This window comes from Cinclus cinclus, chromosome 18 (genome assembly GCF_963662255.1).
Source record: "Cinclus cinclus chromosome 18, bCinCin1.1, whole genome shotgun sequence".
Lineage (NCBI taxonomy): Eukaryota > Metazoa > Chordata > Aves > Passeriformes > Cinclidae > Cinclus > Cinclus cinclus.
In genome coordinates this window covers 8,767,933-8,789,982 of record NC_085063.1, presented here as the reverse complement: position 1 = coordinate 8,789,982, position 22,050 = coordinate 8,767,933, and the positions used below count along the sequence as shown (strand labels likewise).

Here is a 22,050-nt window from a genome sequence, read left to right as displayed (position 1 = left end):
CATTTGCATATAAAAATTAGCAAGGAGTGTCCAGGATAGGTTTTTGTCCCCCACAAGCATTAAGTAATTTGCATGAGTTCCTCTAAGCACCTAAAGCAATTCAGAATTTTCTGAAGCAGCTTTTTCACTTTCTGTTCATCTGTAATTAACTGACCCTGTATGTCTTTCTTGTAAATTCAACAAGTTTCCAGATGACAGAACAGTCCTGACTGCTGTGGATCCTGTTCTAGGTCTCATGGAATCACAGAATGGTTTGGGTTGAGAGGGACTCAAAACTCATCCAGTCCTCCCATCTCCAGTACACATTAGCATCCATGTCCTGCCCCAGCCACTGAGAGCAGGATCGGTTCCAGATCCACTGCAGTGCCATTCCCACTGCACCAGAAATCAGCACCAAACCCAAGCCCACCCCAAACCAATCCCATCTGCACTGGCAGATCTACTGGTGGGACACTGGGGTGTTTCAGAGCTTTTCTGGGTGGGTTCAGCTAGTGAAGGGCAGTGACTGTAAACCTCTTCAGCAAGATCATCCCTTTGCTGACTTACGAGTAAGAGATGAGGAGAAGGAGTTCCCTGGACAAAGGGGTACAATGTCCTGGATGAAGGGATAAAAGTACCCTCAGCAAGTTTTCCCCGCAGTATAAAAAAGACAAGGAGCTACTGGAGAGGATCCAGCAGAGGCCACAGAGATGATGAAGGGCCTGGAGCATCTCTGGTGAGGAGACACTGAGGGAGCTGAGCCTGGCTGGTCTGGAGAAGGCTGAGAGGGGATCTCATCAATGCACATAAATATCTCCAGGGGGTGACAGACTCTTTATGGTGCTCAGCAACAGGATCAGGAGCACAGCCATAAACTAAAACTTAAGAAGTTTCACCTCAGCTTGGGGAAGAGCTTTCCATGGAGGGTGGCAGAGCATTGGAAAAGCTGCCCAGAGAGGTGTGGAGTCTCCCTCTCTGGACACTCCAAACCCACCTGATGCATTCCCATGTCCCCTGCTCCAGCTGACCCTGCCATGCCAGGGGGGTTGGACTGGGTGATCTCCAGAGGTGCCTTCCAACCCCAACCATTCCGTGAATCCCTTAAAGGCACTGAAATATTCTTAGCATTGTTTCTCTGCCCTGTGTCAGAACAGTGCATCCCCAGGCTGGAACGGTCTTCAGAGTAGAACAACTCCAGGAAAAAGCACGGCTTTAAAACTACTTTAGCTGTAGGTAATAAACAGCATCGTGACATTTATCCCAACCAACCCCTTTCCAAGCGCGTGGGGCGATCCAACCCTGCAATACTTCTCAAGTTCTTTCCTTCTGCCTTGCTGGATCTGGCAGCATCGTTGCAGCCCACAGCAGATAATTTCCATCAGCAAACCCGAGCAGAGCCGTGGTGTCACCGCCCCTGAGACTGCTCATAGCTGTGCTGTGGTTTCCCTCCAGTGGCACAAGCACTCAGCTGCAGGTCTCTTGGGAGAGGCCTTCCCAGCAGCCCTGCACTGACCTACCCACCAATAAATGACATTTTACTGCTCACTGCTCCCAGCCTCACTCCAAATATTTTTCTGTTAATTTTTACAACACACCTGTATTTACATTAACATTTTTCTGTCATTTCCCCCACTTATATCTGGAACATCCAGGACTCGATCTGCATTATTTATTCTTGTTTTGCTGCATTGAATATATACATGGCTAGAAGGTAATATTCATCCACAGACTTTAACATGACAATATATAATAGCCCAGAACTACCTTAATTCCTGCCTAAGCCTTTGTTATTTAAACAGCTAATGAAGTACAAAAGTTCCCATTTCACTGCCAGCAACTCTGAGATTTGAAGCAATGCTGGGTTTGAATTCTACAACCAGTGGCAATAGGAAACATTATTAAAATGCAGCTCACTTTTCAATTTCATTAATATTTTATTAACATAACATTTTCCAAATTCCACTGATATGAAAATCACCTACAAGGTACAATCTTTCCACTTGCTCCTACCAGGGCCATTAGGACTCAATATCTAATGTTTTCATACCTGCTTATTTTTTCAAATTCCTTTTTTTTAACCTAACCAAATCAAATTTATATAAAATGGTTTTATTTTACAGTCTAATTTACAGCAGCTACAGAAGATTTAAAATGGATACAATTTTAACCACTTATACACACTACTCACAGAGAGTGGAAGTACTAAAGAATTTTTTTTTAACCCATCTAACTTGATTAATATAACAGTTTTAAATAATTTAGCTCCTTCTTTTTCTTGGAGAGCAAATCAGGTAACAAAGGCACATGGAAATACCACCACTGAGTGAAGAATAAAGCCCCCTTAAAAGCATGTTCCAAAAAATCCCACCATGGTGGATGATGGAATCCAGCTTTGGGGTGCACAGCAGATGAGAGGGAGCTTCTGCTCACCCTCCACCAGTGGAATTTGTCTTTAAAAAAAGAATCCTTTCAGTATCTTCTGCTGTTGGAGACAGTGGCTGCTGCCAAAACCCAAACAGTGACTGCAAATCACCTCTTCTAGGAACACCAGTGGGGTAGGGATGGGGAATCTGGCCTCCTCAGCCAGCTCAGTTCCATTGTGGGAGTTTTCCTGTGGCTTTTTCCACAATCTGGTATTACCTGAAAGGCCAATAAATGACAGCTGCCTCCAGGATAGAAAATTTCAGCCTAAAAGTGGCCACAGAATTGAGAGGATAAAATAAGTAAAAAATCAGCTTTCTTAGTTCTAACAGAGGACAATGTTCTGCTTTGTCTCCTGCAGTCAGACCTTTCAGACTTGATCACCTTTGTTGGAAAACAATCCATGCTGGTGCTGAGCTGGTACTCCAGAGACAAGGATCACAGGGATTTAAAGGAACCTCCATCCTGCTGCTGCCCAGCAAGAGCCACAGCACAGCCACTGCCTTCTGCTGGCACAAAGGGCTTCCTGCCCTTTTGTGGGTGGGATCAGGACCAGAAGAAAACTTGGGTTAATCTCTTCCTCTTCACATCACCGCAGCACTTGGGGCACTTCTTCACCTGTAGAAATCAACAAACAAAACACAGAGAGAATGTATTTATTGTGGAGAAAGTGCCATAAATGGAGGTTCTCACATAGGCAAATAGTGACAGGATAAGGGGCAATGGTGTTACATGGAAATAGGGAAGCATTAGATTGAACTTTAGGAATAAATTCTTTACTCAGAGGGTGCTGAGAGGCCCTGGCACAGGTTTCCCAGAGAATCTGAGTCTGCCCCAGCCCTGGAAGTGTTGAAGACCAGAGTAGATGGAGCTTGGGGCAGCCTGGTCCAGTGGAAGGTGTCCCTGCCCGTGGCAGGGGGTGGGACAAAATGAGCTTTACTGTCCCTTCTAACCCAAACCAGTCTGTGAATCTCTGATATTAAATACCTCTACCACATTTTGTCCAACATGAACTACAAGCCACAACAGCCAGCTGTCAGTCCCCGAGATCGTATCTGCTGTAACCTCACTGTTACCATGCAGTCAACTATTGCTTTGGTAGTAATAAAAAGGAGGGAGACTGTGGCACCATGCAAAGTGGCACCTGACTTTACAGCACTCGTCCCAGCTGGAAGACTGAAATACAGGAACAAGGAAAGAGAAAGAACTCTTGTGAAGTACAGCTGCACTTGTGAGTAAAATTCTGCCAAATGGCTGACGAGTTCCCTGAATTCCTGTTTCCTCTTGCAGAGATGACAAGGAAATGTCTTCTGGGCATAGCCAGACATGGATGACACACACAGTCATTACCAAGAGTTTTGTTGGGGAACCAAATACATTTATTTCTTCATAGCATCCCACACCTTTCTCATTAGCAGCACGAGACACGAAGGCACGTGAGGCATCGTTTCTCCATTCAGGCTTCAGTTTGATTCTTCCCTAATCATAATGTTTAAAATCATTTGACTTCCAGATGAATCCCAATTGTTCTTCTCATAGCTTGTAAATTACTGGTAAAACTGAACTGGTCTGTTTATTTCAAAGGGGAGATAGTAAATAGTTTTTTAAACAAAAAATAATATTTAGGAAAAGATTCCCAACTCAGGAGGCCTAAAAAGATCTACATCAGTGGCACTGCACAGCCTTCCCTGCAATGTGGAAGTTCATCATTAGAATCACAGAGTAGTTTGGTTGGAAGGGACAATAAAGCTCATCTCATTCCAAACCCCTGCAATGAGCAGGAACACCTTCCACTATCCCAGGTTGCTCCAAGACCCATCCAACCTGTCCTTGGACACTTCCAGGGACCCAGGGGCAGCCACAGCTTCTCTGGGCACCCTGTGCCAAGGCCTCACCACACTCACAGGGAAGAATTCCTTCCCAGTATCCCATCTAACCCCTGGCAGTGGGGAGCCATTGCAAGAAAAGATGCAGACTGCAAAGTAGGCTCAGGCAGTAGGATTTTGGTTCTGGAGACATAAACTGAAATACCATAAACGGAAGGGGAGATGAAAAGTCACTTTATGTCCCAACAGCCAGTGCTTTGCCAATGGCAATTTTAACTGTAACATTTAATTGTGAAATCATTGATTATTTGCTCATATTACAGATAGTCTAAATGAGAATAACTCAGTCTTCCTGGAAGACCTGCATGAATAAATGATGCATTTAAACACTGGGAAGCAGCAACAGAACTTCTGGAGAGAAAACCACACCCCAAAGCAGCATATCCTGGTCCAGTCTCTGCGTGGCTTTTCCTAACACACTGAATCACCAGCTCCAGTGCTAATCCCCCTCTAGCTGCAGGGAATTCCAGCTACTCTGCTCCTCCAAAAGCACCTAAAAGCTTCCAAAATTATTCACCACCTCTCCCCACCACTCTTTTGCTAAAGCAACATATTGGACAAGATCACAATTTACAAATCCCGTGCTGTGAATGATTCTCTGAGTCACTTCCTTGGTGGGACAATATGCACCCCAAAGGGCTTTTGAGCTGAAAAATCAGTGAGTAAGTTATTAGGAAAGAAAAACAGGAGTTTTAAATGCAACTCCATTAAGAGGTGACAAAGCCCAATCCCATCTGATGAGAGTTCAGAGCTTGGATGTGGTTGCTCATTTCCTGATGGTAAAGGTGCCCCTATCCCAAACACATGGATAGGGTTGACTGTCCAGCCTCCTCAGGCATGAGTGGGAATGGGGATGGATGTGGTAGGACATGGCTCCTCTGGGATTGGTTTCAGAGAAACACAGGAAAATCTTCCTGTTTGCAATCCTGTGCTTCCCTCTCAGCTGTATGACCAACACAGCTCTGCCTCATCACTGGAGAAGCATCTCTGCATCAGCCCAAGTCATATCCTAAACTACAAGGGGATAGGGGAGGGTTTGGACAATAGGAAGAATTTCTTCATGGAAAGGGTAGCGAAGAACTGGAACAGGCTGGCCAGGGAAGTGGTGGAGTCACCATCCCTGGGAGTGTTTAAAAAACATGTGGCTATGGCACCTCAGGATGTGGTTGTAAGGAGAACACAGGGGTGGTGCTGGGTTGATGGTTGGACTTGATGGTCTTTAAGGTCTCTTCCAAATTTAATGATTCTATAACTCTATATTTGACTTTTTATTAACCAAACAACACCTGAATCACATAATAAGATGCTTAACACTCCTGTGCACTGAGAACATTAATCACTACACAGTGATTATGTCTGTCATAAGTAAGATTATTCAGGTAAGTAGTAAATATGGAAATCATTACTAGCAAATGACCCATGACTCACTTCCTCAAACATGGTTTTGCATGGGATACCAAAACAGAAGAGAAAGAACACTTCCAGTTGGAAGGGACCTACAGTGATCCTGACCTCTTCAGGGCTGAACACAAGTTATGGCATTGTAATATTAAAGAGCGTTAGGGCTTCTCTAGGAAGCCTCTTCCAGTGTTTGTCCACTCTCTTGGTATAGAAATGCCTCCTAATATCCAGTCTGAACCTCACTGATACAAGCTTTGGACAGATCCCAGGAACTCTGACATCAAATCCCAGGGAGAAGAGCTCAGCACCTCCTCAGGAAACTGCAGAGATCCACTAATTCCACTAGGCTGACTAGCTCAACCTCCTTTCTCTGAGCCAGACAAGCCCAGAGTCCTCAGCCACCCCTCCCTGGAGGCACATCCAGCTCTTCCCCTCCTCTGGACACTCTCAAGTACCTGAATCTGAAACACAATCAAATCTGGCAGGCCAGATTGTTTTAATCTCTCGTATGAGAAATGCACAATCAGATAAAGGAGGAGAGGAGGAGATAAACAGGAATTAGGCCAACTGAGTTCATTATCTGTGAGCTATGAAAACACACATTAACTTCAGGATTAAGAAGAAATCCAGACCGTAAATTGACCAATTTCAAGACAAAAACCAGAACAGGGCAATACAGTTGCTCAATATACAACAGTTATAATATTGTGGGTTGTTATACTGATGAAACAGTTTTAGCTTGAAACAGCAAGCTCCATCTTGCTGGTAAAAGGAATAAATTTTTCCCCCTTTATAAGGCCAATATTTATTAGCTGAGATAATGTAACCATGCTGTGGGATGCTGAAATGCTTGCCTAACCAAAAGGGACCCAAGGACCTCATTCAGTTCTTAATGAACTCAAGTCTCAAATGGCCAAGATTATGAACACATGCTTGTAAAATTCTTCTCATGACTTGGTTGGAGCCCTTTCTGCAGTGGAGGCCTGTCAGATATTCATCCCCTTTACACTTCAGCACAAAAGGAAAAATTAGGTATTTTGCAGTAAATTTGAGACTGTCCCACCTGCAGCAAACATAAGATGCCTTTCTTTGACTGTCTTATGTATGTTCTTTATAATCCAATACTTTTGGATTTTAACATTTTTAAAGAAATATGACTGAGAGAAGAACAGACTGAGAAGGAAATTTAGTTGAACAGCTATTCTGAATTTCCTCTAGGAGATGTGCCTGAGACATGAGTCTGGACATTATGGAATGAATCCAGAGGAGGCTGTTGGGTTAATCATAGGGCTGGAGCAGCTCTGCTCTGGAGCCAGGCTGAAAGAGCTGGGGGTGTTCAGCCTGGAGAAGACAAGACTGGGGGAAGACCTTAGAGGCCCTTCCAGAGCTAAAGGGACTCTGAGAGATGGAGAGGGGCTTTGGACAAGGGCATGGAGTAACAGGGTGAGGGGGAACAGCCTTAAAGGAGAGCAGGGTTAGATGGGATATTGGGAAGAAATTCTTCCCTGTAAGGATTGGGAGGCCCTGGTAGAGGGTTCCCAGAGAAGCTGTGGCTGTCCCTGGGTCCCTGGATGTTTCAATGGACTTGGAGCACCCTGGGATAGTGGAAGGTGTCCCTGCCCATGGCAGGGGTTTGGAGTGAGATGAGCTTTAAGGTCCCTTCCAATCCAAACCACCCTGATCCTATGCTTATTCTACCTTCCTCTTAGACCAACTCTGTCTTGCCTGTTACATTTCATTTGGATGTCAGTCCAATTTTTTTTTATGCTTAACTGATAACTCAATGTCTTCTTCCTGAGACAAAGACCTTTCTCTGGAATTTGGAATAACAGATTATTTTGTACTTGCTTATAGATTGAAAGCTGAAGAAGTTTCTTTTCCTTCTCTACTGTTTTTGGACATTCCTGTGCTCCATTCATCAGCAGCCTTCTCATCACTCATGAATGTTTAGAAACCCCTCAACTCTTGAATTATTCTGATTTTGAAAGTCTTTTAACACCTGGCTGCTGAATCAAATGTTGGGTTTTGACAACCCAGGCACCCCGAGACCAGCTACATCCTCTTACCTAAAGACTTTCAACCACCAATTTACTCAGCTGGGAAAATCAACAAACAGGATGACACAGGAGATTTTTGAGCAGGAATTCAGAATCATAGATTTACAGAATCATTTGGTTGGGAAAGACCCTAAAGGTCACAGAGTCCAATGGCTGACCCAGCACTGCCAAGTCCACCCCTCAACTATGTCCTTAAGTGCCACATCTACACATCTATCCATCCAATGGTGACTCAACCATTTCCCTGGGCGTCCTGTTCCTTGTTTGCCTCGTCATGATAGAGCTTTACAGTAGGATTTTGATGGGGAAAATTATGAAACTGAGAAAGAAAAAAAAAAATTAAAAGAAAGATTAAAATATTAAAAAAACCCCACAGTTTTCCAAGTTGATTCCACAGCTTGTTGCCTTTGTAGTTTTAGACCAGAAAACACGTGGAGGCAGCTTGGAAAGATGCATAGGTGTAAAAACCCCAGCTTAGGGCAGTGATCTGCCTTAAACCATACTGCAAACCACGGGAAACAGTAGATCAAGTGGTAAATCTTCCATTGGGAGTTCTTTCTGGAAACAGAAGAATTGATTCCAGGTTTGTTCATGTCATTCTCCTGAAAAGCACAAAATTCCCCAGCAGTTTTGGGAAAATCAAACCAATAAACAAAAGAACCTTTAAGAACTGCTTCCAGCACGTTTTGCAGCAAGTGAAGTCACATAATGGGCATTTAAAAGGCACATCATCCTCGGATTTGCAGTTAGAGCAGTGGAATCTTCCTAGAACAGAAGGGAGGGTGAAGAGAGGGGAAGAGAGAAAGAGAGGGAGGAAATGACTAAATTCCTGTAATCACCTGCAAAATTCTCATGTATCCACATTTCCAGTGCAGTCCAGAAAACAATGATTATAATGAACTATCTCAACAGTGCCCTGCCACATTATTTCTATCAAGTGACCTCACAGTCTCTTGGTGCTTCAGATCCCAGTAGGAACTCGGGTTACATCCTTCCTTTACAAGGAAGTTGTCAAGAAAAAAAATCCCTAAAGTTCTTAGGAAACTACTACAGCATTGTGACAAAGACAATAAAGCACTTTAAGAGCACATGCAAGGTACAGAAAGTACAGATTCTACTCAGCAAACCACATCAATCACACTGCACCTGAGCAAATACAGGCAGGAACAAGTGGTTTCATACACCATCAGTCTCATTTCTGTAATTTATCTTTATTCCCAAGTCTCAGAAAATTACATCCCAAACCTCCCTGTACCTACCACACTCCGGTTCCATCTCTAGGGGACAGATGGGCACAACTCCAGAGTCTGTGGGTGCTCTCACATTAATGGTTTCTTTGGACACTTCAGTATTTGGCAACACAAGTTCACTTTTCTGGCTAAAGCAGAAGGAGGAAATCTTACTCTGAATTTTTTCTGGTGCCCCACTTTTACAAGGGGCTGTGTCTGGGGAGAAAAGGAGAAAAACAGTGTATAAAAAAACTGTATCACACAGAACAAATACTAACACTCTGCAAAACACAGCAGTAAATTCACCCAGTTGTCATTGTATAAGAAGAAAAACAAATTTGAAGAACTGGGTTTTATGCCATACTGCTTGGCAACAGATGATTCTGATAGGTACTAACACATTCAATATTACTGAAAAAGACCCTTCATAATGAAATAGTTCCATGGAAGTTCTTCCTACAGAATGGAATCCTGGTCCATTCCTGCTCCCATCCCACTTAGATGTAAAAATCCTACCTTTACCCTTAACACACGTCACAGTTTAAACACGGCAGAACTGTAACTCATTTATTTTTTATTTCCTTGCACTTCCCCATCTCGTGTTACCTTTTATCTTACTCCTGTTTGAGTGTGGTTTTTTAAACCCAATGTAGAGATAACCAATGACTTTGATTCTCCTTGACAGGCCTCGGGCAGGGAGGCCCCAGCCCCGGGGAAGTGGGGAGTGATAGGACAAGGGCAAATGGCTTTAAACTAAAGGAGAGCAGGTTTAGATTAGAGATTAGGGAGAAATTCTTCCCTGTGAGGGTGGTGAGGTCCTGGCACAGGCTGCCCAGAGAACCTGTGGCTCCCCCATCCATGGAAGTGTCCAAGGCCAGGTTGAACAAGGCTTGGAGCAGCTGTGTCTATGGAAGGTGTCCCTGCCCATGGCAGGGGTGGAACTGGATGAGCTTTAAGGTCCCTTCCAGTCTGTGATTCTATGACTCTAAGGCTGTTGAGCCCTACCCATCATAATAATAAATAAGATCCTCAACTTCTGACAACTGTTCATTCCCTACCTTGTACGTGGCTGATTCCTTTTGTGCAGCTCTCCAAGTTCTGGGGTTTCCCTTCACTTTGCTCCAGCTGTTTCAGCTGCTTCTCTCCATCACCACAGACCATTCCAGTCAAACCCTTACAAAGCTCTCTGAACTGCTCTTTGTGGTGGGGACGCACAAACATGTAAAACCCTGGCCAAAAGAAAATAAGCGTCAAATGCATAGGAAAATCACTGCCTGAGCATGGAAGACTCCTTGCTTTGGAGGGGAGAAATTCTTTGGAAGTTGAGCAATATCAGTCAGAATCCTCAAAGTATCTTCAGCTTGGTGGAACACATGATGCTTTTGTGATTTTTATAATTACAGGGTTTTCCTTGCCAGAAAACAGATGAGTATTTAGTGTTGAAAATAATCTCAATTTATCTTGAAATTTTTCTACTCTCTACAGCTCAGAATGAACACCCACCCCAGCACTTCACCTGATGAGTGATCAAAGAACATCAGTCATGCACACAATATCCAGAGACTCTCTGGAACGAATTTTCTTGTTACTGTTTGGTCGACATGGACTCACAACACACATATAGAAATCATAAAAATACCCAGTTATGACTTACTGCCAAGCACAGACAATTCTGCCTCAAAGTCCTCTGAGGTCAAACCATTTGCTCAGTAGCGACAGTGACTGTGAAAGAGTGCTCAGGGGGAGGTTATGACTCACAGTGTCACACAGCTCATCTTCCTCCCACTCTCCACTTTGCCAAGACTAATCTAAATAGTTAACACACCACAAAAGAGGTATTCTCTCACAAATTGCAGACTATGGTATCTATACAAGGCCAGTGGAATATCTATTGTTATCTGCTAAAGATAACAAACAAAATTCCATCAGCATTTCCCAGCAAACACAGAATGCATCATTTCCAGCAGAAGAGTCATCCCAGAGACAAGGGAGAAGGTGGAACTGAGGTGTCACATCACACAAGACATCACCATTGAGGCAGTCAGGATCACCATATAATGCCTCTTCTTCTTTTAAACAATTAAGTCCAATCTCAAATTTTAAAAACCTGTAGCTCCCTAAACCCTTCCATCACTAAACCCATGAAAGGAAAATAAAAACAAACCACTTCTGAAAGAATAAATTATGACAGTTCCAGAAATCTTTTCAGCTGAAGCTCTGTAGAATAATGGTAAATCAAAAGCCAGACTGCTTATCCTGAAACCTGAAAGTGATCTAAGAACTTAGCACCAGTATAGCAATCATTGGTCATGGGAATAAAATTGGGTCACTTCTATAGTCAGCACTGTCCTTTCTAAAAAACAACTGTAGCAACTGAAGAAAAAAAAAGTCATGAGAAGCATCTGACTGGTTAGCTGGGATGAAGGTTAGGACTGGAATTACTGAGGTCTTGTGTTTTGAATTCACAATTTCTATCTGAACAGAGATAACATTTTATAACCTTGACATTTTTTGCTCTCTGAATGGCATCCATTGAATACATTATTCCTGCTGCTCCACTGATCTGGGTAGCTAAACCAAAAGGTGATATTTCACATGAGATCACTTCCCTTTCAAATAAATAAGAGCTATCTTAAAACAAACCCTTACTTTGTAGGAGATGAAAGTCCTGTGGCCTCTCCGTGGTCAGGGCTGCTATCACTGACACCATGGCATCATAATTATCTGTCTTCTTGTAAGCCAGCAGAGCCTGATAGAACTGACTGTAGCTGCTTTTGTCCAAAGCCCTCTGCACATCACTGAGATAGGCAGTCCTGAGGGTTTGGTGATGCTCTCTCCTGGAGCCTGGAGCCTCTTCAGCCTCTGTCCTGGAAGCTGCACTGGCATTCTGCCCTGAGAGACAAAGAACATGTGAGCAGGGCTTGAGGAACAGAGACAAACAGGTCACTCCATCATATCCACTCCTTCATTTGAAGAGAATTCCTGAACTACTTCGAAGTGGTGAAGCCAACACACCTCCCTGTGGCATGGCCAGACCTGCTCCTGATAATGGCAACGGAGCAAAATTATTCTGGGGATCACTTTTAGCATCTCCTGGAGTTCCTTGATCATTTTATATGGAGAAATGTGTCAGAAGGTCACTAGGGAATGAGGAAAAGGGGCATGGAGGGCAGCAGTAAATCAGGTTTTGTGGTCCACTGAAGGAGTAAAAGCATATGAAACAGATGGGTTAACCAACTCTGCTGGCCTGAAATGGGCAATTTTAAAGTACAGATTTCTCACCCCTTAACAATAAGAACAGACAAGGGAGAAGGTATGTGTTTCCCAACAGGAAAACAATGTCCAAAAATACTACTGAACCTGAAACAACACTCAAGAGAACACAAGAGCAATATAGAAGGTCTGCAAAAGTTAGGAGCAGCTCAGAACATCCTGCTAAATGCCAAGTGAACTTTATTTACAATATAATTCTCTGATTTCTGGTATGTTTTAGAGAAAAAAGTTCTGGTTTGCATATCAAAGGCATGCAAATATGAATGTAGGATACGATGAGAAAAAGATTTAAATTAACCTGCCATATCTCTTGGTTTCTGGATCTTTAAAAGTCATTTATTGGATGATAAGGATAATTAGGTTTCAAAATACAGGCTCCATTCAACTTGCTGGAAGGGGAAAAAAAACTTGGGTGTGAATTTTATAATCAGTATTTATTACATATCCTAGAGCTTTCTTATATTTCCAGAGAAGCATTCTCTTCTTAATGAGTGAGGAACAGAAATAACACATCTATTTACTCCTATTATTTTCTCAATTACTTTTAGTGGAAACAAATTTATGAGAAACCATTCTAATGGTTTCAGGACAGGATAATTACTAAAGTTTCTGCTTTATTCAAATTTTCTCAAAATACAAAAGAAAATGGGAAAAAAATCAAAAGAAACAATATGACTTCATACATCAAAAGCATTTAAAGCTTTCCAGGAAACTGGCTTGCTTTTTTAAAGAAAGGATTAGCATTTGACTATTCTTTGTCCTCTAAAGAAAGACTTTTAAGCTGTCCAATGATCCTCCTCATATCCTTGTGAGAAACACAAAAAATTCCCAGCTGTTTTCTGGAAAACCCATAATTAAATAATAAATGAACCAATGAGTTTGAAGATAAATACTGGACAGAGTGAGATTAGAGGGATGCACACAGAGATTACGTTTGCTACTCTCTGTTTCTGCAGAAAAAACAGGCTGTTCACAAAGGGAGTGTACACATGATATCAAGAACAAAATGAAACAGTTTCTTCATAGCTGAATTCATACTGATGTAATCTTAACTCACATTCCTTAACTGGCTCCCTTTCATGGACCCTGAAAAAACAGGAAGCCCAGCAAACCTGTGCTCAACCTCCACTTTTCCCAGCTCAGTCTCTAGTACAAACATCTGGCTTCACCTGGATCCACCTCGATTTAATTTATTGAGTTTCGTGGGGTTTTTTGTGCACAATCCTTGCCGAAAATTCTGAATTACCAACACTCCCACCCACAGAGAGTGGCGTGCTAGGTGAGAATGAAGAACATTGGTTTGCCCCAGGAGAACTTCCAGTCAGTGAAGAAATAAAACAGAATAGACTGGGTTTTTATTAAACATGGAGGGTACCTGCACTGTTCAGTCCTGTTGCCAAGTGGGATCCTCCTTGGTTCAGGTGGAGCCCAGTGTTCAGCTGAGCACACGAGGCCTTGGAGAATGTACTTTTCTGCTGGCTTTGCTTTTCTTCTGTTAAATGAAACCAGTCCATTAACAGTGAATTTAGGGCAGAATGAACATGGAATGGTGCATTTCAAAGTGTGCCATCCTGTGCTGAAAACATCTGAGCAACCCAGAGAAGCTGTGGCTGCCCCATCCCTGAAGTGTCCAAGACCAGGTTGGATGGGGCTTGGAGCTACCTGGGACAGTGGGAGGTGTCCTTGCCCATGGTAGGGGTGTGGAACAGGATGAGCTTTAAGGTCTCCTTCAACCCAAATCAGTCTGGGATTCCACATAGATTTATTTCTCTGATGATGAGCTAACATCCCACTTTTTCAGAACTTTACTGCTCCAGGATTTCACAGATTTCTCAAGTTCTGTGAGGACAAAATCACCATCTATTCACAATTCTGGTGGCACTTTGTGGGCAGCAAAGAAGACACAAGGTTGTTTAATTTCCCAGACTAAATGATTCAAGGAGATCAGTAAAAACTCCTTTTGAAACAAAATGACATCATTATCAATTCAGCAATAAACAATGCTCAGGCATCTGCACAGCTCAAGGGAAGGCAAGAGGATCATGGAGAGCAGAGACTTAGTTCAGTACTAATTAAATTGAACTCCCTTGCATTTCTACATATCAGACACATCCTGCTCTATGACTGGGTGCACATTTGTCCTTCAAACGACACAACTGAACCTAGCTCCTCACCCATTCTCTTGGCCAGGATCTCCCTCTCCTCCCGTGGGAGGCTGTGCTCAGGTTTGTAGCCACAGCCCACTCCAGTCAGATTGCAGCATGCTTCATCAAACTGCTTTTTGTGCTGTGGTCGAACAAACTGGTAAAAATCTTGCATCAGAGAGAGGGAAAAGGGACGGGGGGGAAATAAATAAAGGAAAAAAAAATCAATCCATAATTGATTTGATAAATAATATATTGTATTATATTCGTTGGCAATAAATGCTACCGAAATCTACAACAGCTGAGCTTCAAGGTTAGATAAAAAGGTGCAACTAAATAAATTAAAATATAAATGTTTTTGGCTAATATTTATACAATAACCACACTTACAAATTACACAAAGGTCATATATCATGCAAATATTGAGCAATATTATCACCAGTAGGTAAAATCTCTTTTTTTTCACTGTAAATGTAAAGTAATTCACCTCTCAGTGAGACAGCCCTTGAGCTGCCTCAAACCATGAGATTCAAGTAACTGCCAGGCTGATACTTTAAATAACTGATGAATTGTTAACTTTACACCTCATGCTACTTCCTTACCACAAAATGCTGGCCAGCCAGAACCTCAACATCAAATAAATTTTAGGTTTCAGATACCTGACAGTTTCCAAAACTAGACTTAGACCTTGATTTGATGACCAAGTATTTTCTTATTTATGTAGATCATAGCAAAGTGGGAAACCAAGTGACTGAGCTTCCCGTTCTTTAACCTTAGCATTTCCCTGAAACAATTTACAAGATGCATAACTATGCATTTCTTATTTCAGTTGATGAAAAAAGTCACAGAAAAATCTGTCCATTTATTCACAAGCTGAGAGGGAAATGAAAAATTACACAGAAAATACTGTTAAACTAGAAGAGTCTTGGTGGGAATTCAGTCCCTGTCAGTACAGTTGTTAAAAGGCAATAAAATACCAGCTAATGCAGTAACTATCCACCTTTGCACAGATCCTTTGTTTTAAACTCACAGTTATTTCAACACAAAATTTCTCTGTATATTCTATTTACTGCTTTAGCACTGAACCCTTATGAAGGCATCTCTCCAACTCACACAACTACGCTCTTGATCTCCAAAATTACCAGGAATAAGTCTCTGTACTTTTAGACAAGGTTTAAATAACACAAACTTCCATGGAATATGATTGTCTTCAAGTTACGAAGTGAGCTGACACATGATATTTAGATTAATGAGATACTTCTGTGTTATCTGTGGATATAAAGTGATGAATCATCCTAACTGAGCTGCACTTCACATCTAAAACACTTCTAAACAGGCTTGGACACTGCAGAAAACTAAAGTTGCTTCTACAAATACACCAGGGATATACAAACACTCTGACTGTACCTCGCAGCAAGACGTGCTTTTTTTCATCCTCTGCAAAGAGGGAGCTCATTTGGGACAGCATGGCATGGAAATCATCTGTCTTCTTGTACTGCTGCAGGGCCTTGGAGAAGAGCTCGTAGTTCTGCTGGCTCAGGGTGTCCTTCACTGTGGCGATGTAAAACGTGGCTCGCACCTTCTTGGGCTCTGCCAGCTCCGCTCTCCGCTCCTGCTGCAAGGCAGCAAAGGCTCCTCAGTAAAAAGCAACACTTGAGGAGTTCCTTTCAGGTGGATGCACTACGTTTACAATTCCAACAGCACACAGGATGATGAAAGGAATCGTGGAATGGTTGAGGTTGGAAAAGTCCTCTAAGATTATGCAGTCCAATGGGCCACCCAGCAGCACCACTGTGCTCACCACTAAACCATGAGGACTTTCACTTAACAGGTGGTAGTTAGGGTAGTCACCCCTGTAATCCACATATTATTCACCTTCCCCACGGGCAAAACAGACAGCTTCAGGGAAAAAATTCCTAGAGAAGGCAGCCAAGTATCATTGCACAATTCCATTCTTAGGAGAATTTACTCCAAAGCTGGAGGCTGAGCTGACTCATCATGACATCAGATAGCAACAAACTGCAAACAACCTTCTCCATGAACCTGTTCTCTTCCTTCTCTCAGATATTATCAGCTACAGGATCAGTTTTGTTTGCCAGGTGCTTGGCAGACTGACAGGGAACATCCAGTTAGGCCAGCACCTTGGACAACTACTGGCACTCACATCACTCAGGGAATTCTCCTGAATTTATTGTGACTTAAGCAATTAGCTGCATAATGAGTTAACTGGGTTTGGAGACATGGCAAAACAATATGCACAGCTGCAGAGCTAACACACAACCATGACCCAACTCAGGGGGATAGGATGTGATCCCTCACCCCAAACTGGTCAAGTCAACCATTTGAGGCTCTACCAGAGCAGCTGAACTTGCTGATCATTGTAGGTCCCTGCAACTGAACTATTTCATTTTTATCAAAAAGAATGAAACCACCCCGGTCAAATTGTTCACAAAGCAACCAGTGTAGAAAACAATTTTTTTCACCTACCACTCCTACATGGACCTGTGCTTCATTTGGTCTGGGATGTCTGGATTTGGGAAAGAGCATGACAAATAGCTTTCAGATGTGCACTGAAGAATATTTACAATTTGGAGAAAAAAAACCACTTGTTCTGGCATCAGTCATATGCCTGCCTGAAAATTTCCAATTCAAATTAAAGCAATCTACAGATCAAAGGGATGGCACAGGGAAACACATACTGTATTGCTGACTAGCTTTATTTTCTTCCTTCCTCCTTTCTGCTCATCTGTTAATCTCTTTTCATACTGAAGGGAAAGTGTGGACAGACGATGTGCCTGTGAAGATAAAAAGAAAGTAAGTAAGGTAGAAAAAATGGTTTTCAGAGTTATTGCCCATTTAATTTAGGTATTTCCAGCAGTAAAACTTGGTAACCCAGTTTGTTACAATGATTTAGGTTGACTTGTTTCACTTTCTTGAATGGTGCCACAGAGCCTGGGCATATACCTGTATCTAGAGGGTAGAAATTTACTGGCCAACTCACAGAGACCAAACCAGAAGAAATTAAAGACAAAGTTGGTCTTGAGGGTGCAAAAAAAAACCAAAAAAAACCAAAAAACAAACTGGACTCACAGTCCTGCTGAAAGGCAGCCTAAGAGTGTACACAGACTGTGTGTAACTGGTGGTTCACACACCTTCACTTTCCTGCCTGAAACTCCCTGTACATAAGGAAATGAAGAACTGGAATATAAACCAAATACAAGTCAAATATTTATGATACATGCAGTAAGTCAGTGAAATTATCAAAACCATCATCTTAATCCTGTGCTATGTAAAGGCAGCACCTTGAAAAGCATGATTCAGCAGACATAAGGTTTCCAAGACGTGAGGTGTAACTCCTAAGTAAATCTAATAACGGTGAATTGTTATTTAACTAGATTGACACATTATCATTTGCATTGTGGATTTTTGAGGTGACAAAGCAAATTCTTTCAGAATGAGAGCAGCTAAACTTTCATTATTTAGGGAACAAGAGTGCAGTGTAACTCTGATAAAAGGAAAAATGGTAACACAGACACTGTGCTGGATGGTGAAGACAGGAAATGACACCAACCCCATCCTCAGTCCAAATCCAGTGCTCAGTGCTGGACTCAGAGTGAAAGCTGGCTGCCTGAGAGCCACTGCCTGTCTCACCAGACTGCTGGGGTCAGATCAACAGTTTGGGAGCAGCACAGGATGACCCCAAAGCTCTCCACAAGGAGCAATGCCAAATATGCAAATGGGAGGTGGACCTGAGAGACTGCCAAGCCATTGGGTCTGTCAGTTCATCTGACTCCAGGAAATGCTGAGCTCTGCCAAAAGCACTGCAGCTGTGTTAGGAATATTCTGTAGCTGAGTTGCCAAGTCCCTGGAAATGTGCCAGGCTTTCCAAAGAATAGGTTTTGGTGTCTATGTCATGGCTACCCAATGAGTGACAGAGCCCATTTCCCACTTGACTACACACAAGTTAAATATCTGTTGCCCTTTGTACATTCCCTCTGCTTTGTACGTGTCTCCATTCATGTCCTTGGGGCTACTCAGATATTCCCCAGATACTCCTACATTTACACATCTTACCTCAGACATTCTTCCCCTAAGGGAAGTGCTTAAGAATGCTGCAACAGGCATTGCTGGAGACCCATGAATGGGTCTGCAAGCCAGCAGTAAAATAATCCAGGCAGGTAAGGGAGCCACCCCTCCAACTACTGCCAACAGGGACTGGGGGAAAGCAAGAACACAGCCCAGACACTGGTGTATCAAAAATACCAGTCCAAGAGGAAAGAAAATTAACAGCACAGAAGCAGCTTTGTTGATCTTAATGTGGTAGTGGATTTTTGATTCAGATAAAATATTCCACAAGTCACCAACATTCTTTCTCTGGGGAAAACCAAAGGTTTTAATCTGAAAATGCAATTTCTAATCCAGAAACCTTCTCCCACACTTTTTATGGAATTCAGTATGTGGTCTCATACCAAGTGCTGACACAGACAGACTCCACCTAGGACAATTTGTGTATTTACAAACCTCTTCTCTGAGAGCTTCTTGCTCCTCAGAAGGTGTGGTTAACTTCCAGGAATCCTCCTGGTCAGCAGCCTTGGAGCACAGAACAAGCACATACCTGTTTATCATCTACTTGAAAGTGACAGGGAAACCCTTTGATTAATTAAGTTATGAGTACCAGCAGCTGCTGGTGCTGATTACAGCCAGCTTTTCTTGAAAGAGGGTTGAGCTGGTTCTCCTCATGCCAAAACCATTTTGCTTTAGAGTCTGCAATTTTCACTTATAAGGAAGGGTTTTGCCATGACCTTTTCCTCTCCTGGCAAATCAGTCTCCTGCTCTGCATCTTCACTGCTCTTCTCACTGCGTTCCAAGGCATCCAAGAGCCCAACACATTTCCTTCGGGGTGAGACAAACTCTTGCTCATATTCCATACACAGGCTGGGTGCTCCATCTCCATTTACTGCCATCACAGAAGAGCACAGGAGACAAATTAACATCCCATATTCTCTCCTGCATTTTCTTGAATTAATGATAGTTCCCTGTCTTACGAAGCAATCCGTAAATATGTGTTAGTGGTGAATTAAATCTTCCACCTCTAGCAACCGTGCATTATATAAGAAGAGTGCCTTTATATATCACTTCCAAATTTGCTCAAGCATTTGCTACCACAACCTGGCAGATTACTCTGAAACCTTTTTCTTAAGTGATGGTGACATTTAACCCCGAAATGGCTTAGGATCAATGGGAAAAATTCTTACTGCAGCAGCTGTCATAATTACTTTAGATTTATGGATTTTCCCAAAACTGAGTTCCAGAGTTTTTAAGAGCTTTTGGTACAAAACATGATTTATTCTTTTTAAACAGAGAAAGGTTTTTTTTTTAAGCCTACAATTCTTACAGTATCAATGTCCCTAAGACACAGTCACTAAGGTCCCAAATTACATATTCTCACTAATCAGAATCTAGGTTTCAAATATAAAAATTATGACCTATAAGGAGGGTTAAATAAGTATCAGCTTGATATTTCTGTAAGGCATTACCTTCAAAATTTCCACTACTCTGTGAATTTACTCCAACAGTCAGTTACTAAAGAAAGTCATTATTTTGAGAAGAATGGGAGTATATTATGATCACTATGACCACAGGAGAGTTTGATGTTACAGCTGACACAATGCAACTGAAAGTCTCTATTAAACAGGAAATGCAGCTTTTTCCCTTCATCTCCAGTCACACATTCCAGCCCATCCTTTGAGATCCATCTGCCAGTTAAGTGTATGGAAGGTAAATAAACTGGTTTAGCAAAGCTCAGCTGCTCACTCTGCAACTGCACAAAAGATGGACTGAAATCAAAGGAAGGAGTAAAAAGTGCACACTTGGAAACTGAGAGAGGGGAAAAAAGTGGTGGCCAAAGTAATCCCTTTTAATAACAACCAGCAATCACATTAGCTGTTACCAATAGGTAAGGCTTTATAAAGCCATACCTATCAGTAACAACTGGCTTAAATGTAATATGAACCCACTCTCACACTCATAACTGATTAGGAACCACAGCTTTAAACAAACGTCACTGTTCTGTTCCAAACCATCAAGCAGTCTAGAGTACTGAAAGAATACCTGACGTGAGAAATGCTTTATTCTTTAGCATTAGTTACCCACAAAATTTTAAATATTGTTTTGTTCCCATGTCCTTTTTGTTTTCTTAGACAGATTACTAAGTAAGAGTCATCTATACAAAAGGATGGAAGGAGGACATGTGGAAGCCAGTGCTAGGTAGAAAGAGACTTCAAGTTATTTTCCAAACTATCAGTAATACTTCACCAAAGCCTCCTCCTCCTCCTCTGTGGGACACTTTTGTCAGTCCCATCTGCTTCTTTTCTCTGCAATTGCAACTGTTTTCTCCCATTTTCTAATGCTTAACTATGTCCCTTCTGACCAGACTTTTACATCAGTCTTTGAGCTCTCCTTACTTTCTCTCCCATTTTGGTTTCTAGCCTCCTGATTCTCCTTTTCATGGTTCATCTTAAAAGAAAAAGGTGCATCTGTGAAGACCCAAACATTACCTTTCCTTTTCCTCTTCAAACTTGGAACATGGTCATCCAGGTTTTTAGCTTTTTGCAGAGAGAGGATTTGCTCAGATGAAGTAGATGGTGCTGCACTGCTTTCACTTAGGGAACCAGTATGTCCAGGAGGGCACTGAGGTAGGGGTGAGGGCATCTGCAAGCAGTTTCAAAGTATTACAATAGGCAAAGGCCACTTTTCCACTCCATCTGTGACCAAAAAATCTCAGCAACAATCCTAAGACATCTTCTTTTCCCCAAATAACCTTTGGTAGGAAGACTGTTACACACTCTGGGTTTATGGGCTTTTGAGAAAAAGATCACACAGCTCACAAATGACACAGCTGAAGTAGAGTAAGGAGGTTTAACTCTAAGTGACCTGGTACCAGAAGAAGGATCATGACCTGCTAAAGAACAATCACTCCTAATGCTACCCCTGCAACAGCTTCCTTTGAGAAAGCACATAGGGTTGTGGTTTTGATCTGCCATTAAACTCTCACAATCAGAAAATATCAAGTCCTGCAACATCATCCATCTGTAACTAATTAGTGTGAACGACTTGTATTTGGCTAAAGCATTTTCCAGGAAGTTGTCCAAGTCTGTACATGAAAATTTAAGTGCTTATTTTAATCTTAGCCTCCATTTTGTTGAAACCAAAGAATTTCTCATTCTGGCTTCCAGCCCGTTTCTTGCTATGACTTTCTCCAGTGAATTAGGAAGCCTTTTTACAATATTACTTTTTAAATTAAGGAACTATTACAGACAACATCAGCTTCCTCATGCTAATAGAGAAGCTGTTTTAGTAAAAATGAGTCAGTGATGAACTGTAACAACAACTGATGGTTTCTATTACTATTTATTACTAATCAGCTTCAATTTAAATTTTGGGGTATGATTTTTCCACACACAATCTCTTCCTGAGATAGAAAGCTTCTGGATGCCAATATCAGTTCCAGGCTTAGCATTCCTGCCAATAAATACACGTTTATTCTGGAGGAACTGGAAGAGGAAGTTATTTTTGTGATTTAACCTAATGAGTTGCCCAGCCTAAGAACATCCTGTCCCAGATCACTCTGAAGCATACCTCCTTTCCAGTAAATCTTCCA

General features: G+C 42.1%; 1 protein-coding gene across 1 annotated transcript in view; it reads right to left on the bottom strand.

Annotated features, from left to right (window-relative positions):
- Positions 1-1,983: 1,983 nt before the first annotated feature.
- The window catches only part of RTEL1 (regulator of telomere elongation helicase 1), a 45,608-nt gene continuing 25,541 nt past the window's right edge, over positions 1,984-22,050 (bottom strand). Inside the window, exons 25-36 of the mRNA XM_062504815.1 lie at positions 20,948-21,101; positions 19,193-19,347; positions 17,090-17,185; positions 15,798-16,005; positions 14,421-14,558; positions 13,622-13,738; positions 11,623-11,865; positions 10,032-10,202; positions 9,004-9,189; positions 8,406-8,509; positions 4,804-4,806; positions 1,984-3,018 (exon numbers count right to left, since the gene is read on the bottom strand). Of these exons, the coding sequence (XP_062360799.1) occupies positions 2,947-3,018; positions 4,804-4,806; positions 8,406-8,509; positions 9,004-9,189; positions 10,032-10,202; positions 11,623-11,865; positions 13,622-13,738; positions 14,421-14,558; positions 15,798-16,005; positions 17,090-17,185; positions 19,193-19,347; positions 20,948-21,101 (1,647 nt within the window). The 3' untranslated portion in view covers positions 1,984-2,946. The remainder of the gene's footprint in view (positions 3,019-4,803; positions 4,807-8,405; positions 8,510-9,003; positions 9,190-10,031; positions 10,203-11,622; positions 11,866-13,621; positions 13,739-14,420; positions 14,559-15,797; positions 16,006-17,089; positions 17,186-19,192; positions 19,348-20,947; positions 21,102-22,050) is intronic.